At 35.7% G+C, this 18,347-nt stretch overlaps 2 protein-coding genes across 3 annotated transcripts in view; both read right to left on the minus strand.

Moving 5' to 3' along the window:
* Positions 1-746, minus strand: part of Caap1 (caspase activity and apoptosis inhibitor 1) — a 52,069-nt gene extending 51,323 nt beyond the window's left edge. The window contains exon 1 of the mRNA XM_026387908.2: positions 361-746. Within this exon, the coding sequence (XP_026243693.1) occupies positions 361-666 (306 nt within the window). The 5' untranslated portion in view covers positions 667-746. The remainder of the gene's footprint in view (positions 1-360) is intronic.
* An 11,561-nt stretch (positions 747-12,307) lies between these two features.
* Positions 12,308-18,347, minus strand: part of Plaa (phospholipase A2 activating protein) — a 33,161-nt gene continuing 27,121 nt past the window's right edge. Inside the window, exons 12-14 of one of the 2 annotated variants that reach the window (XM_026387853.2) lie at positions 16,842-16,943; positions 15,025-15,189; positions 12,309-13,306 (exon numbers count right to left, since the gene is read on the minus strand). In XM_026387853.2, the coding sequence (XP_026243638.1) occupies positions 12,741-13,306; positions 15,025-15,189; positions 16,842-16,943 (833 nt within the window). In that variant the 3' untranslated portion in view covers positions 12,309-12,740. Of the gene's footprint in view, positions 13,307-15,024; positions 15,190-16,841; positions 16,944-18,347 lie in introns of both variants that reach the window. The other variant, XM_026387854.2, reaches the window with a different exon arrangement.

The following is an 18,347-nucleotide window of genomic DNA, read 5'->3' on the forward strand; positions in this document are numbered from 1 at the left end:
GGGCCTCAATTTTTCTCAGGTGGAGTTAATCTTAACCCAAAAGGTGAAGATAGAGAAATAAATCGTCTGGCTCACAAGGGCATTGAAGGCCACCAAGCTCCTGACCCATACATACTCTACAGGGAAAAAAGGAGACCACGAGTGGAAAGGACCTAAAGTTCAAAAAATAACAAAGTTAACTGTTTCACTAAACCCGGAAACTTGGAAGTTCAAGACATCGGAGTGGGTTCATCAAGGCTCAGGACCGTGAACTTCGGGAACCAGTGGACCCTGGGGCTTTCTGCCCCACCGGGTCTAGTAGCTCTCCCTCTTCCGAAGCAGCAGCAGCTGCGGGAAGCGGCGAGAGGGGAGCGCACGCACCTGCTGCAGAGAGCCCGAGACACTGGAAGAAGAGTCGGTGCTTCTCCGTTTCCGGCGCTCGCCACGATCCGCGCCGCTCGCGCCCCAGCAGCTGCCTCCGCTCCCGGCGCCGGTGACACTTCCACTGAAGCTGGCGTTGCCGCAGCAGCTGACGCTCCCGCAACCGCTAGTGCTCCCGCAGCCGCTGGTGCTTCCACTGCCGCTGCTGGCAAGGACCGGTACGAGGTCCGGGGCCGCGAGTGCCGCGGACGCATCCTGGCCGCTTCGTTTGCGCCGCTTCTCCCGGGAAGATTTCTTCCCCGTCATGATCCCTTCGCTGCAACCATCCGGGAAAGCCCGCCGTCTCCGGAGCTACAGAATCTGACTCCAGCAGCAGCGGACGGCGAGCGCTGGCGTCGCGGATTTGCGTCACTTCCGGCCTTGGCGCACACTGTGGTGTGTTGTTCCTGGAGGCGGTGTCGCGACCTGACGCGATGCCCACGCCAATTGCGGTGATAAATTGGAGCGGGTAAGGCACAGTGTTGGCGACCTCATTGGGATTATTTTTGAGTTTCTGCGTGTACAAAGGACGGAAGGTGGAGCTTTGCAGCTGCTCTTCCTTTTGGATACCTCTTTTCGGTGTTAGTACAAAGCAACGGTGTAGTTGCTGGCTCCGCGTTGGTCTCTAAATTGTACACTAATAACAGTATAACAAATTTTAGGGAAAAATAGTTTCATCTTGTTGCCGTCACTGGTGCAATTTTTTTTAGAAAATGTACTTCAGGGAATTGTAGAAGAATGGGGATCTTGGGCCTCCTTTTTTTTTTTTTTTTTTTTTCCTTCATTAGGAGTCATTTCTAGGCATATTATCACGTTACTTCGAAAGGTGCCCAGAGCCGGGTGGGTTGGCGCATGCCTGTAATCCCAGCTACTCAGGAGGCTCAGGCAGGAGGATTGCAAGTTCCAAAGCCAGTATGGGCAGTAAGAAGACACAATCTATTTAAAAGACATTACTTAAAAAGACGGGGCCCGGGGTGTTGCAGATGAAGCTCAGTGTCCCTGGTTCAATCCCCAGTACCAGGGCTGGGGGTGGGGAGGCATTTAGAAAAAAGACATTCAAAAGGCAAGACATTTGATGATAGTATTTCAACCTGAAGGTTAAGTTGAGGCACACTGAAAGTAAGAACGGAAAGTTTTATTAGAGACCAAAATTAAGATGGCCACCTGTGGCGGTGAATTCTACTTATGTAGAGTAAGTATTCCCAAAATGGCATAAGAGAGGTCTGATTTTTTGCTGCTTGTTTTTGTGTTTGAGAGGTGTCACAGTGTTGCCCAGGCTAGCTTCTAACTCCTGAGCTCAAACTATCTGTCCTCAGCCTCCCAAGGAGTGTGACAACAGGCAGGCTCCACACCCAGTGAAGCCTGGGTTTTTATAGACAAACAACAAAAAGGTTACAGCAAACAGGTTGTTCAAATATTGCACTGGTTGACAAAAATAACACAGGACATCAATTGCTGGTTTTCACTTATGTTATACATTCCTTTTAAGAATTATGGTAAGAAGGAAAAAAGCATCTCGGAGTCTGTAGAAACATGCAAGTTAGGTCAGACTATACCAGATGACTGAAGTTTCACCTCATGTAGAGCTAGTCATAATCTGCCAGGAAGAAATGATAACTGTTTGAAGGTGTTAGGTAGTAATTAGTAATCAGCATTAGAAGCAAACCTACAACATAAGATCACGGTTTTCTTTAAATTGTTTTGAAGACTAATGAATAATCAAACAACTTGTAGAAAAACAACAGAAGTACTAACCTGGAGCCAGGGGCAGGTGCAAAAGAGGGGAGTCAATTAAGAAATACTTCAAGAAAGAAACGTGATGGGGATAACCCCTAACAGGGTTAACTGGGATCATTCATTGTACAGTTAGGATTTATGGCCATAGGTTTATCAGTGTGTATCAGGGGGAAATTTCTTCAGTAGCACAGATGTACTAAGATGAAATTTGCCCAGTTATTGACCCCAGAACCCACATTAACATTTAATTGCTTATAGATGAAGCCCCCCTGAATGGGATGGTTGCAATGATAGTTCCAGAAAGGATCAACTAGAGTGAAGGAGGAGTTAGACATCTGATTGTTGACTGCTGCAGAAAGCTGCAGAAGACAGACCTCAGTTCTCAGGGCAAACAAATAAGTAATACATTTGGAAGTAGTATTTAGTTTGCTTTGGGTTCTCTGCTCAGAGGCAACCCACTCTTTTCCTCTCTTGAGAGTAATCTTTGCTGAGCTTTACTTTCATTTAAAATAAAATTCTCATGCTTGGTTTTTAGTGTCTGACTCTAAATTTTCTTTCATCCGGACAAGAACTAAAGTTTGGAGCTTCAGCACCCCACTCACCTGTGACAGACAGATATGCTTAATATGATTTAAATACTACACAATATATACCTGTGTAGAAACCTCACATTACTATTAATATGTTCAATTAAACAATTTTAAATTGTACACTATTTTAATTTTAAAAGAACTCTGCTGGGAGTTAATTTTCATTGTCTCTGGTGGGTATGGAGGTCCACTCCAGAGGAGGTCCATTTTTTATATGAGAAAGATAAATCCAGTCCATGCCCTTTAATTTTGCTACACAGGAACTGTATAACCATACCTGATTGTGTCCCTTCTTAAAAAGTTGGATAGAGTCTTTTTATTTCACTTCTAGTAGAAAACATCTCCAGGTTGAAAATTGTGATCTTTCATAATATCTTTGTCTCCCAGGAACTGTCTGTTAAAACAATCCTTAGTTAACTTGCAATTTTTTTGCAAGAAGTTTTGTAAGACCTTTACAGTAATGGAGAATTTCTCTTTTGAGAAGACCTGGATATATTAAGGTAGGTTCGTGGGGTTCCCTGCTATTTCAAAGAGAAAGTTGGTGTTTTCCAAATGGAGTGGAACAAAGGTTGAGTAAATTCAGCAGGATAGCCTTTGGTCAGGGAAGGTTAGAAACCTCTGTCAAATTTCTCAAAAGAAGAAACACAAATGGCCAACAAATATACACACACACACAAAAAAAATGTTCAACACCCCTAGCAAACACAGAAATGCAAATCAAAACCACATTGAGGGGGCTGGGCATGTGGCTCAAGCGGTAGGCGTGCGGCCCGGGTTGTGTCCGCTGAAAACTAAAAAATAAATAAAATATTAAAAAAAGAAAAAGATTAAAAAAAACACTGAGATTTCACCTCACATCAGTTTGAATAACAATCATCACAAATACAAATAAATGCTGGTGAGAATATGGGAGAAAAGGTACACATACATTGTTGGTGGGACTGCATAGTAGTACAACTACTGTGGAAAGCAGTATACAGATTCCTCAAAAGACTAGGAATGGAACTACTCAACTTTGAATTTTTTTGCAAGAATTTTAGTAAGACCTTGACAGAAGCAGACCTATTTATCCTACTCCTTGGTATTTATCCAAAAGAACTAGAACAGCATACTGTAGTGATAACAGGCATATCAATGATTATAGCAGCACAATTCACAAGTTAGGGAACCAGCATAGGTGCCCATCAACAGAAGAATGGATAAAGAAAATGTAATGCACACACACACACACAAAAAAAAAAACACAAAATGAAGTTTTCTCAGGCACCAAAAAGAATGGAATTATGTCACTTGCTGAAAAATGGATGGAACTGGAGAATGTCATGCTAAGTGAAATAAGTCAGAAAGTCAAAGGTCAAATGTTTTCTTTCACATGAGGAAACTAAAGCAAAATATGAGAAGAAAGGACAGGAATTCCATGAAAACAGAAGGGAGATCAAAGGGGTATAGGAAGGGATTTGATGGGGAGGAACTGCAGAATGAAAAAGAGCAAATTATGCTACATACGTATGTGAATATACCACAGTAATTCCACCGTTATGCATATCTATAAAGCATCAATTTAAAAAAATAGAAGACCAGTGAAGTAGATGAAGGGGAACATTGGGAACGTGGGGGGTGGGTGGAAGAGAGGAATTACTGGGAACTAAAATGGAGCAATTTATATTCCATGCATGTATGAAAATGTCAAAATGAACCCCACAATTATGAACAATGTCGTAATAAAACATTTTTTAAAACTGTCAATTCTGCCAGTTGGATTGTTGCTATTCCATTTATGTATTCTACCAAGTCCGATGACTGAAGATGATAAGCATAATGAAAATGTTGAAACATTGGCCATTCGCCTACAAATAGGCTGAATTATTTAGCTAAAGGAATGTGTTTGCCATTAAGAGTGGAATTCAGAAGGGACTCCCCAAGAAGAAATATTCTTTTCTAGTAGGATTTTTCCTACCATTTGGGCCATGACTCTGTAGCATAGAAGTACTTCAACCCAACGAGAAAAAGTGCAAATCATTACCAAAGTGTATTCATATCCCTGAGATGGTAGCAAATGAACAAATTTTGATTGTCATATCTCAAAAGGTCCCAGGGGCAAAGGAATTGTCCTTATGACCCATAAAGTATCTTTCCAGGGTTACATTTGGAACAGACAGTGCAATGGGAATACACCCTTTGAGCAACTCTAATAGATGTTTTCCAATAATATTGTTATACACAGGTTATCATTATATCAGGATTCCAATGAGTTCACTCATGGATATGTTGTAAGAAGTGTAACTAAAATCCCACGGGGAGAATTGGTCTGTCATTTGGGGTACCATACACTAATTTTAAAGGGGAAAGTTGTTCCTTTACTATTCTGTATTTGTAATTGCTTCTCAGGGACTTTTTGTACCTCTTTTAACAGTAACTATGAAGGCTGTTCAATAAATTTGTCCTTCAGATCTAGGATGCATAACATCTACTAGATGACTGCTTTTCTTTTCAGGGGAATCTACTTTTGAATGTCCAGGAATGTATAATAGTCAATGATTTGAGTTTTTTGTTACTAATAGGTCTAAAACTTGACCATCAGCCATTCCAAAATAGCCTTTGAAAGTTTTTTTCCCAAAGAATGTTTGTAATAAGCACAGATTTGTCTGCATTTTGTTGTCATTGCTCTCTTATTCTCTCTCTTTCAATTTACCACCTTTTGGAAAAGTTAAAGTGCAAGCTTGGTTACACCTTTTTGCATCTACATTGTTAAAATCCTCTAATGCCTTTTTAACCATTCTTTAGCTCCTCCTTCAGAAACTAACATGTGAACCAACCGATAAAGGTTGGATCAAAAGTTTGGATATTTAGGTCAAATTCTCTAGCAAATCCTATGGGGGCCTTGGTTGGATCAGGAAAATCCCTAACAATACTCTTCTTTTCTTCTTCTTCTTTTTTTTTTTTTTTTTTTTGTATTGGGTATTGTACCCAGGGCCTTAGTACATGCTAGACAAACACTCTAATACTGAGCTACATCTCCAGCCCTTTTTATTTTTAGTCAGAATCTTGCTAATTTGTCCAAGTGGACTTGAACTTGTGATCCGTCTACATCAGTTTTGTAAGTAGCTTCAATTACAGGTATATGCCATCACACCTAGTCTGACAGTTCTTTCAAATTCAGATTTGTTCCAGAGTTCATAATATTAAGGTTGGTGCTCCTCTACCAGTTACTTTTCCTGAAAGGAACTGCCAAAACAGAAGTCTTGGGTGGCTGACTCTAGCAGATTGGGTTTTGTCTGGAAGAGGAAGAGGATAAAAAGAAGGAAGTATTACCTCAGGAAGAGATGGAGAACAGGGTAGATTTGGTATGGAAAGTTTTGACAAGAGATGTAAAAGGGGTGCTTAAGGAGCAGCTGGGAGGGGAGCTAGAGGAGCATCGAAGGTGGTAGAAGTTTCTGGAACTTTTTAAAATCCAGGTATCTCCCTTTTTTGGTTCTGAAATAAATTTTGACAATTTCTTTTTCATTTCCTGGAGAAGGACTATTCTTTGAATTTCTTTTGGATACTTCTAGGTACCACTAAAAGTAATTTTCCCACTGTTTTTAAAACTAAGTTTTTGCAATTGACTGCACAAATATATCAACTTTGGGTTCAAAAGACCCCATTTGGGCCACTGTAATTTGGGGTTGTCCCAAATCTTGTAGGCCCATTGGCCTAAGTATGCTACATAAATCCACCTGGAGATTTGGCGGGGGTGGGGGAGTGGTGATGTTCTTTAAGAGAAAGCCTATGCTCCCATGAGCAGTTTCCTATAGTCTTTTGATTGTGACCAAAGGAAATGTGAGTCAAAGGTGCTGCTCATGAGCTTAACTCCTCAAGGTGTCCCTTGAGTCAGTTTTGGCTCTTTTGTGTTAAAAGTCCCTAAAATGTTCCTTTAGGGACAAATGTGAAGCCCCAGCAACACATTTTAATGCTAGGATGAATGCCAGGTAATATCTGTTTTACAGAAGGGCCTTAAGGAGGCTGATTCATAGTGGGATAGGGAGAGGGAGTGTGGGATGAACAGACGAACTCTAGATAGGGCAGACGGGCTGGAGGAGAAGGGAGGAGGCATGGGGTTGGAAATGATGGTGGAATGTGATAGACATTATTATCCAAAGTAAATGTATAAAGACACGAATTGGTGTGAATATATTTGTATACAACCAGAGATATGAAAAATTTGCTCTATATGTATAACAAGAATTGTAATACATTCTTCTGTCACATATAAATAAAAATAATAATAAAAAGAACAAATACATATCACCTATAGAATTTCTTGCCCAAATAATTTACTCTTAATCTAACCAAGTCTCTGGCTGTAGCTTTCAGTTCAGTTTATAGGAAACAGTTTTCATATGCAGACTCTTAAGATGGTGTCCAAGGATCCTATCTCTGGTATTCAGAGCCTTTAGTAATCCACCCTCCTTGAGTAACCTGCTTCCAACCAACAGAATACTTAATACTGAGATATGACTTTTTGATTAGGTTTTAAGATTCCAACTTTGGTCCTGCTAGCAGACTCTCTTCTTATTGGCTCTGATAAAGCAAATTGTCGTGTTGACCAAAGAAAAAGAAAAACAAAACACAAGGACAACCCTTCTGGTCAACAGTTAGCTGGGAACTCAGTCCAAGGACCCAAGAAGACATGAACATCAGCTTCATGTGAGCTTCAAAATAAATCTGTCCCCAGAGTCTTTAAAAGTGACTTATCAGCCTTAACTGATGCCTTGATTTAGTGTCATGTGAAACAGGCTAGCAGCTGTGAGAAAATAAGTGGGGGGAATTTTTTTTTTTTAAGTGCTCAAGATCAAACCCAGGGATTTGTGCATGCACGGCAAGTAGCCTGTTGCTGAACTATACCTCCCAGTCCATATTTTTTAAGCCATTAATTTTTGGAGTGATTGATTAAGCAAAAATAAATAATACATAAGGGTTTTAGAAGTATATAGTATAAATAAAAACTGTGGGGCTTCACATTCTAGAGTAGCCTAGACTCTTCAAAGATAATATTTTAAAAACAAGATGGGCTGTTCTAGATTGAGACTAAAGAGACATATGACTATATAACTAATACAATAAATAAGTCTTGATTATTTAGGTTAGATCCTTTCAAAGCATAAGTTGCAAAAGGCATTCTTCGAGCAAATAAGAACATCTGAAACATGGACTAGATATTAGATATTATGAAATTAGTAATTTTCTTAAGTGCAATGATATTACAATTATAAAGAATGTTATTAAAAATGCCCTGATTCTTGGAGGCATCAATACCAGACTTAAACTATACTACAGACCTACAGTAACAAAAACAGTATGGCATTGGCACCAAAACAAACACGAAGACCAATGGTACAGAATAGATGATACAGAGACAAACCTAAATACATACAGTTATAACATATTAGACAAAGGTGCCATAAACATTCATTGGAGAAGAGATAGCCTCTCAACAAATGGTGCTGGGAAAACTGGAAATCTATATGTGGCAAAATGAAATTAAACCCCTATCTCTCACCCTGCACAAATATCAATTCAAAGTGGATCAAGGACCTAGGCATTAGACCAGAGACTCTGCACCTACTAAAAGAAAAAGTAAGCCCAAATCTCCACCATGTCGGCTTAGGAACCAAATTCCTCAACAAGACTCCTAAAATGCAAGAAGTAAAATCAGGAATTGATAAGCTAGACGGTATCAAACTAAATAGCTTCTTCACAGCAAAGGAAACAATCAGAATGTGAACAGGGCATACAGAATGGGAGAAAATCTTTGCCACCTGCACCTCAGATAGAGCATTAATCTCCAGGATATATAAAGAACTCAAAAAACTTAACACCAAAAAGACAAAGCCCAATCAATAAATGCAAAAAGGAACTGAACAGACACTTCACAGAAGGCTTCCTTAAGGAAGTTCAGATATGATACAATCAAGTCAAAAGAGCAAATACATATCACCCATGGAGTTTCTTGCCAAAATAACTTAAGATAACTAAGCCAGTTGTAATCAGTCAACAAATATATGAAAAAATGCTCAGCATGTCTAGCAATTGGAAAAATGCAAATTAAACTGCACTGTGATTTCATCTCACTCTAGTCAGAATGGCAGCAATCAAGAATATAAGTAACGATAAATGTTGGCAAGGATGTGGGGGAAAAGGTACACTCATACATTGCTGGTGGGACTCCAAATTGGCGCAACCATTCTAGAAAGCAAAATGAAGATTCTTCAGAAAACTTGGAATGGAACCACCATTTGACCTAGTTATCCTACTCCTTGGCATATACCCCAAGGACTTAAAATCAGCATACACTAGTGACATGGCACATCAATGTTTAAAAGCAGCTCAATTCACAATAGCTAAGCTGTGGAACCAAACTAGGTGCCCTTCAAACAGATGAATGGATAATATACACTTCAGCCCTTTTTGAGATAGGTTCTCACTTAGCTGCGTAGGCTGGTCTCAAAAGTTATAATCTTCCTGCCTCAGTTTTCCAAATAGCTGGAATTACAGCTGAGTGTCATTGCACATTGCCTCTGCAATTTAATTTTAAGCAGTTTCAAAAGAAAGTTTATATGCAGAGAGAGAAAATATGACAAAACATTAACAATTGTAGATTATATAGTTCCTAACTTACAATGGTTCTACTTTTTTTTTTTTTTTTTTTTTTTTTTTTTTTTTTTTTACTTTTTGATGATGTGAAAGCAGTAAGAAAAACTCTGCTTCATATTTTGAACTTTTCCCAGGCTAGTTATATGTAGTAAACTACTCTCATGATGCTGGATAGGGGCAATAAATTGCAGCTCCCAGTCAACTACACAATCATGTGAGCACACAATACTCTACAGTTCACTGGGATTGCTAAGCTATGATATTCAGCAGGTTTGGTGTATTAAGTGTGTTTCTGACTTAAGATACCATCAATTTGTGATAGATTTATCAGGCTATAACCCTTCATAAATTGAAGAGTACTTTAATGTATGAGCATTTGCATTAAAAATTAAAGGAAAAACTCATGGGAAAATGGTATTAACTATTAAAAGTCTTCAAATTTGTCATATAACTGTACTGCATAGAATTTTCTACAGAAAAAATGAATTAAAATTTGAATAATTTCAAATTACTTTTTTAGAAGATTAACATTTTCTAATCTCAAGTGGATAATTTCTCTCAAGACCTCTAGGAATGACGATACATCACAAATAGTCCTCTATTCATTTTATAATTTCCTTACAGAATAATCATAATGTACATAATGGTATTACTAAGGAACCTATCTCCAACTCATCCCCAGAACTATCTTTGAAATATTTTCAGATATGTGTCTTTTATCACTTAGGAAGATTATGAAATACATAACATTTAATCACATTGCTATTTGGTCATATATTGATTGCTATATCAAACTCAGCTAGTCATAAGAGAACCACAACACAAACATATGTATCTAAAAAGTGAATAATTATGAAATGGAGATCATAATTATGTCTTTTGCAGGCAATGGGATTTCTTTTCTATTTTTTTGCTGGGGGGAGGTATTGGGGATTGAACTCGGGGGCGCTTAACCACTCACTAGTTTTATTTTGCATTTTACTTGGAGACAGGGTCTCACTGAGTTGCTTGTGGCCTAAGTGGCTGGGGCCGGCTTTGAACTCACATGTTTCTGCCTCAGCTGGGATTACAGGCATATGCCACCACACCCAGTGGCAATGGACTTTCAAATGCAATCTGAAGTATACTACTTGTTAAGAGTTATTCCACTGGAGGTGATTTGGCCATGGGTATCAGTCTTAAATACATTCATTAAATTGATTCATCAATTACAATTACAAAACATTCCTTGTGAAATTTGTCATAGCACTGCTCGATAGCAAAGAATTATAAACAGTGTCAGATAGTAGGTCATGGGTATATTCATATAATGAAATATTACATTTATTAATAGGTGGAGATGTGTACTATATGTTAAGTTTAAAAATCAGATCAAACAGTTTGCATGATACAAAAATGACACATATTTACATACATATCAACATGCCATAAGATATTAAGAATGGTTCTCTCTAGACAATAAGATTACAGGCAATTTTTATTTGGAGGGGTGAGGTGAATGTGTATTTTACTCAATGAATGTTTATTACTTTTATATTTAGAAATAAAAACATTAGGAGAATCACAGAAAAGTTTAAAGAAACGTAAAACCGTTAAAGAATAATTAAACCACTATTTAATACATCCTTCAAGTGGAATTATTTTTTTTCCTTTTGCTAAACTGTATAAACATGAAATAATAAAAATGTTTTAAGAATATTTCACCATAGTAAAAGGCAAACAGTGTTTACAGTTTGCCACCCCTAAACTGTGTAGAGTGGACTCATATTGTTAAATAAGACTATGTCCAATTATTCAAGGGTACCTAGTTTTTCAAAATATTGCAGCCAAATTGTACCTATAATTACATGGTAGACTTGACATATTAGGAGGGCAGTGTATTGTAATGGAACCAGTCTGATCCAGGTTAAATTCTTAGTTTTGTCATTTAAGTTTGATGTAACAATTTAAATCCTGATTCAACAAAAAATAAAGTATAGGCATCTGAGCTAGCAAACAATATTTAAAGTCCAGGTGCACACCAAGAAGGTACGATTTAATACTTATCAAGGTACATACCTCCTCTATTTACATTTTTCTGATTTCCTTTTGATATCCAGAAGTTTTTCCTTGATTAATCTAAACAATCAGAAACTTTTCTTCCCATGCTAGGAAAAAAGGCCTTTTCAGAGTTCAATTTGGCTAGGAAACCCCCATGGTAATACCACAAATGCTAAGAATGTTGCTCATGATTTTAGGCCAAGTCCTTTTGGTGAAAACATTTCTCCCACATAAAAAATAAAAATTTGCTTAAGAAATTAGATTGTCTTAGATTACAACCAATCATCTAAAATTAATGGATGGTTCTTTGTTTTAGTTGCTAAGATGTTCAGAAAGGATGTTCTTTGACCACCTTCTCTGAGAAATTTTAGTACTTTTAATAGTTAACTCACTCTTGGGTTTGCTTTCTTTTCTCCTATCATGATTCATTCCATTATCTTTAGACTTGCAACAGAGATAATACCATCCCTCATTTAAAGCTGGTTCGAGAAGTAAATGTCAAAGTGTGTAGTATACTGCATGGGTCATATTGGAGGATCCAAGACATTAATTTCACACAACAGCCTTTGGACTTTCAAATAACATAGATATGATATAGGTTTGCTTACACAGTGCCTAATAAAATTGAACATGTTTTAAATAATGGAAATAACTGAAAGTAAACAAATATCATTGCTGGAATGAAAATGAAGCTATCTTAAACATGGAAGGGGAAAAGAAACTAGATATAATCTATATGCAACTTAAGGCCTCTCGTCTAAATTGATATATGATCTAACTTATCAATTTGATTTTTCATCTAAAAATTAGCTAGAAAACAAATATACTTTCTATTTATAAATGACTTAAATCAAGAAATTATCTTTTCAATGTATAACAATATTTAAAAATTTATAGTAAATGTTAAAACAAAACCTTGAAATATGTCAGTAATGTTCATAGAACCCAACAATGAAACTAATCGAAGAAGTTAAAATAAAAGATAACCACCAACAACTAACAGTTTAGTAAAAACAGATTATATAAATAAAACCCCTTGTATTCTTCTGAATGGCTAAGGTATGGAGAAAATGACATGTGATGGTGTTGTTGTTGATTACAGTTTTTTCTTAATTTGTTTCTATATTCTTGAAAATTTATCCATATTACACAGGAAAATCTCACAATTCATCAGTGCAAAAATTTTATTTCTCCTTTGTTTCCCCTCCTTGCCAGTTTACAAGATCTGAACTTTAACTTAATCCACAGTATTTTTTTTAATAATCTTTAATCAGTCATGAAAAATGTGAGGAAAAAAAAAAACACTAATCAATTTAAAATCTCAACCCCCATTCCCCAATACTACAGCAAATTTAGGATAAGCCTACAGCATTCACTTACTTTAGCTGGTTCTGATACCGAGGCATACTTTTTTATTTGAGTATCAACACCTAAAGACTTGGCTAATTGTACAGCATTTGAATCATCACTGATAAGGGTCCCAAGAGCCACAAGAAGTCTAAAAGTGGCTTCTAGGTCTTGAACAACTTCCAAGATTGTGCTAATTACTGACAAGCATTGAGCTTTCCCTTCAATGTTATGGTCTTTATGAAAACAAACAGAATAGTTCAAGGTCAATGTAGCCAGAGCAATGTGAATGTTCTTATTGCTCCCTGATTTCAGTTCTACTGCATGGGACATCAGTGATTCCCTCTGGGACATCATGAGCTTTTGTCCTGCCTGGCCAACAAAGCAATTGCAAAAAGTCCTGAGAGCAAGCAGCTGGTTTGCTGGCTTTCCTTTAGGGTTCAGTAGATTGATAAGATGACTGATGAACTGAGCCCCTTCCTTTTCATTGCAGAAGTTTTCATTCACACTGGGATGTTTAATTGACAACCGAAGAATGTCAAGTGCAGGGAAGACAATATCTATTAAAAAGAAAATTTCATTAATGTTTATGAAAATCTAGAAAATTCCTTTGAGTATTAATTTAAAAAAAATTGTTTTTCATTGTGGTACTGGGCATTGAACCCAGGGACACACTATCACTGAGCTACAATTCCCAGCCCTTCTTATTTTGAGACAAGGTCTTGGTAGGTTGCCAAGGATGGCCTCTAACTTGAAATTCTTCTGCCTCAGACTCCCAAGCATCTGGGATTACACACATGTACCACCTCACCTAGCTCCTATTAAGCTTTCTTAAAGGATTATTTCTTTCTGCTACAAAATTAAGATATGCTCATCTTAGAAAATGTTAAAAAAAAATTATGTGCTTGCTCCACAAAACACATATTTTTGGAAAATACATTAGTTGGTTTTTCATATTTACTGAATTTATTGCTATAAATCCAGATATTCTATAAAATAAGGTAACTTAGCATGACACACAGTAGTCAATAATGAACTGAATTAATGTAATGGGGATTTTGTTTATAAAATTCCTATAACAATACTATGGGTTGAACAGGGAAAGTTTTTTAGAGAACAATTCAACCAACAAATGCCATAAGAATACTCATAGATTGGTGGGAGCTTTGTAATCAAGGGATTGGACAGATACATCTGAATTCATGCAATAATCTTGGCATTACTCCAAGTGAGAAAACCTGATATTTCTGATATCACAATATAAAAGTAGTATGCAGCATCATTTACAAACAATCTTAAAAAAGATAAAGGATCTTCGAAAATAAGTAATAAGCCAATGAAAATAAAATCTAATAATGCCACTAGAAAAAAAAATACAGTGGAACACAGTGAGCAATCAGTCAAATCTACCAAGTGGGACATTTTGTAGAACAAAATGACCTTTTATCCAATAAATCAATGACATGAAAAAAATGGGGGAGAGGACACTTTTGCAATTAAGATGTAAATTGACATAATAGAGAGATCAAATATCATATAGCAAGTGTTTGTAGCCTAAGATGAAAAATCACAAAAAATTTCTTGGATCACCTGCAGGGGATGCACAAATGCTGAAATGGTATACAAACTGTTGTATATACAGGAATCATTCATTATATGACAGATACGACAGATTGAGGTTTGTTTCCCCCCGCCCCCCATACTGGGGATTACACTCAGAGACACTTAACCACTGAACCAAACCTCTAGCCTTTTAAAATGTTTTATTTAGTGACAAGGCCTCACTGAATTTCTTAAGGCCTAGCTAAGTTGCTGAGGTTGGCTTTGAACTTGCAATTCTCTTGCCTCAGCCCCCAGAGCTATTGAGATTACATGTATGCACCACCATGCCTGGATACTGATGGAGTATTCTTGATCTGAAATGCAGAGTCTGAAATGCCAGGTTTTCAAAATGTATTTCGGATTTTGAATTTTCAGATTAAGGATGCTCAACTGGTAAAGTCTGTAAATATTTCAAAATCTGAAAAACTCCCAAATACAAAGCACTTCTGGCTTTAAGCATTTTAGATAAGGTATACTCAGCTTGTACCTTTAGATTCTCATAAGGCATGTAATCAAAACAAGATTATGAATTACAATGATATAGTGAATCCTTTTTGTGAAGTTTTCACAATTTGGATTCAAACTTATCAGGTTAATTTTTATTTAATCTTGAAACACCAGTTGTAGGGATTGAAATAAAAGCTTTCTAGTTATATGTGGAAGAGTGCTTATTTACCTTCAGGCCAGTTAATGGCTTTCCACAAAATCTGAAGTTGCTGGGCTGTGGGTTTCTCTGAAGAACTATTACATATTAGAGACAATATCTTTTCAAGAAGTACCAGATCATCCTCAGTTAACTTTTTCTCTTCAGGTGCAGTTCCATTAAGCTCCTTCAGTTTACCTAAAACCCAAAGAGAAATCTTCAGAATCCTCTTAACTACAGTTAGCCGATAATCATAAAAAGCATTTTTTTTTTCTTCAGTAAGAACATTCTACTGTATGACATTAAGACTTTTCTCAGCAATTGGCCTAGACCATGAAATAAAAATAAGGGTTGTGAGTATTTCTTGGCTAAGTACTATATGATGGAAAAAAAAAAAAAAAGATAACTGTGATCATTTTAATTTTACCCTGTGACACTTTCTTTTTTTAATAGAAAATGATATATTTTAATTAGTTATAAAGTATACTGTATTTGTAACCATTTTGAATGATTTTCAAAGCAACATCATGTTACATATACCCAAGTAAAAGTCAAACTCCTACTTTCCCAATGAGAAAATTTATAACAAATTTTTGGTCAAATTATGCCAACTTCTATGACTCAATGAAACAAGCATTAACTGACTTAAAATATACTGAGTTCAATATGCATATTTGACATACAATATTTTTAAAACTTAATAAAATATTACTTTGACTTTCGTGTTTATAATTTCCTTCAGAGTTATCACATGTATCTTTAATATCTATGTCCTTATTATCACAAAAACTTTGAGTCATCTAATACCATTTCTTCAAAAATTCTTACTCTGAGAATAAAAAAGTTGAAATTTCCATCACAGAGATTAAAGAACATAAACAAATTTTTATCAATCATAAATAGCCTTGGACCTATTTCATTACTCTTTGGTATTAAAATTTTAACACTAATATTCTATTTAAAACAAAATTTTTTAAGAATACAAAAGACAAGAAATCTCATATTTGTACAAAAGTGTGCATATATATTTTTCTTCAAAAAAATGAAGAAAATTGCTATCAATATCAGTGATTTTTACAAAGGTAATATGAAGGATAATAGCAACCAAAACACACAAACAAAAACCCTGCCTTATATTTAGGTACAAATGTTACATTATCTCAATTAATTCTCACCATAATCTTTGTGGTAGAGACAGTAATTCTCTTAGTCTGAAACAACACTGTTAATTTGTTTTGAGGGGAAAAAAAACATGAAAGCAATCAAAGTCATTAGAGCAGTTTCATTTTTAGTGGACAATTAAAAATGACCATTTATTATTTTTATGAGCCACTAATTTTTTAAAAATAAGATCTTTGTGGGCAGGGGATGTGGCTCAAGCGGTAGCACGCTCGCCTGGCATGAGTGTGGCCCGGGTTCGATTCTTAACACCACATACAAACAAAGATGTTGTGTCCGCTGAAAACTAAAAAATAAATATTAAAAAAATTCTCTCTCTTCTCTCTCTTTAAAAAAAAAAATAAGATCTTTGTTTTTCAAATGCTTTACTCATTCACTTTCTTATTTCTGACAACATGAAATGACTATAAGGTGGAACTTACATTTCCCTCCTATAGTTTATTCTCATTAAAGTCATAATAAAATATTTATCCTTTATTTGGTAAGGTATCTTACAAAGTATTAAGGGCCCATTACCAAATTTTACATTTGTAGTAAATGTAGCTGTATAATACCACAATAGAAGCCTCTATTCATACAAGTACCCAATTTCTCACATTTTAGAAAAACAGCTTTCACAGTGTTTCCAACAGTATGTGGATTGTGAAAAAAATTAATTAAAAAAGGCTTACCTAATATTTGTGTAGGGTTTGCTTGGTCAAAAGTGACAGCTTCTTTTTTAGGGAAGTAAATATTCACTGTTTTAGATGCAGCTGATCTGTAGGCACTATTCCCTATTTACAAAATAAATAATCATGACAATCACAAGGAATGATCAAAAATGAGATTTTCCTAAGTTTGTTTTTACAAGTACTGAGATATATAATTACTAGTGCATGTAATAAAAACATATAACTTAAGAAAAATTTGTTGATATAAAAATTTTGGCTTTGGAAAATGGAAGCTTACATGTAGAAGAATGCCTTTAGTTTTTATATTTTCTACTTTCTGTTTTAAGGATTTAATTCAAATTGTGTATTTTTAAACGATCAAAAAATGCAAAACATAGGCTGGAGTTGGAGCTCGTGGTAGAGTGCTTGCCTAGCACACGTGAGACACTGGGTTTGATCCTCCTAAGCACCACATAAAATAAATAAGTAAAGGTATTGTATCTATCTAAATGCAAAACAATTATGAAACTTTCCACTCCTATCTTCTTTAACATAATGATCTCTCCTTTCTCATATGTTTTACTGTTTACTTCAAATGATAGTCATTGTCATTTTCTCTAATTACTTTCTATATCTTCTTTATAAATTCCCAAGTAGCAAATTCCTATATTCTTTTAAAGATTTTTATTTCATTAAGTCTCTATTACAGTAACCAAAACTCAGTATCTGATGATAAAGGCTGGCACCAGATGAAAATTCAGTAAATTTAATGGAATAAAATTATTTCAATGAAAGTATAATTTAAATCTAATTTATTTTATTTACTTACATTTTTTCCTATACTGAGATTTTTTTGAGAAAAAAAAAATGACACGAAAGCAATCAAAGTCAATAGAGCACTTTCATTGTTAGTGGACAATTAAAAATGACCATTTATTATTTCTATGAGCCACTAATTGAAAAAAAAGATTTTTAATTTTTGAATTTAAAAAAAAAAAAAAAGAACCCAGGGGCATTCTATCTCTGAGATAGAGCCCCAGCCCTTTATTTATTTTTGAGATAGGGTCTCACTAAGATACCCAGACAACCTCAAATTTAGGATTCTCCTGCCTCAGCCTCATGAGTAATTGGGATTACAGGTGTGTGCTACCTCATTTGGTTTTAATTTATCTTACTTAACGTTTTAACTATTTATACTCCATTTTTGTTCTAATGTAAAACTAAGGTATTTTGCAAAAATTATGACAGATTTAATATTCTGATTATATAAAGGATAGAAAGGAGTAAAGGCAAATAAAAATACACCAAGTTATAAGTGTACAAAATGAATTCTATTTGTTAAGTATAAAACATTCATTGACATGATCAAAGATGGACCATAAAGACACTACCTGCACTCCTGGTTGTTACAGTCTACAAGCTGTGATAAGGACAGTACAAATAAATATCCAAATAATTAAGTACAATAAAATTATCTGAAGGAAAAATATAGAATTTAAAGAGAACATGATAGAATGGTGATATGGC

Source organism: Urocitellus parryii, chromosome 4, assembly GCF_045843805.1.
Source record: "Urocitellus parryii isolate mUroPar1 chromosome 4, mUroPar1.hap1, whole genome shotgun sequence".
NCBI classification, from domain to species: Eukaryota; Metazoa; Chordata; class Mammalia; order Rodentia; family Sciuridae; genus Urocitellus; species Urocitellus parryii.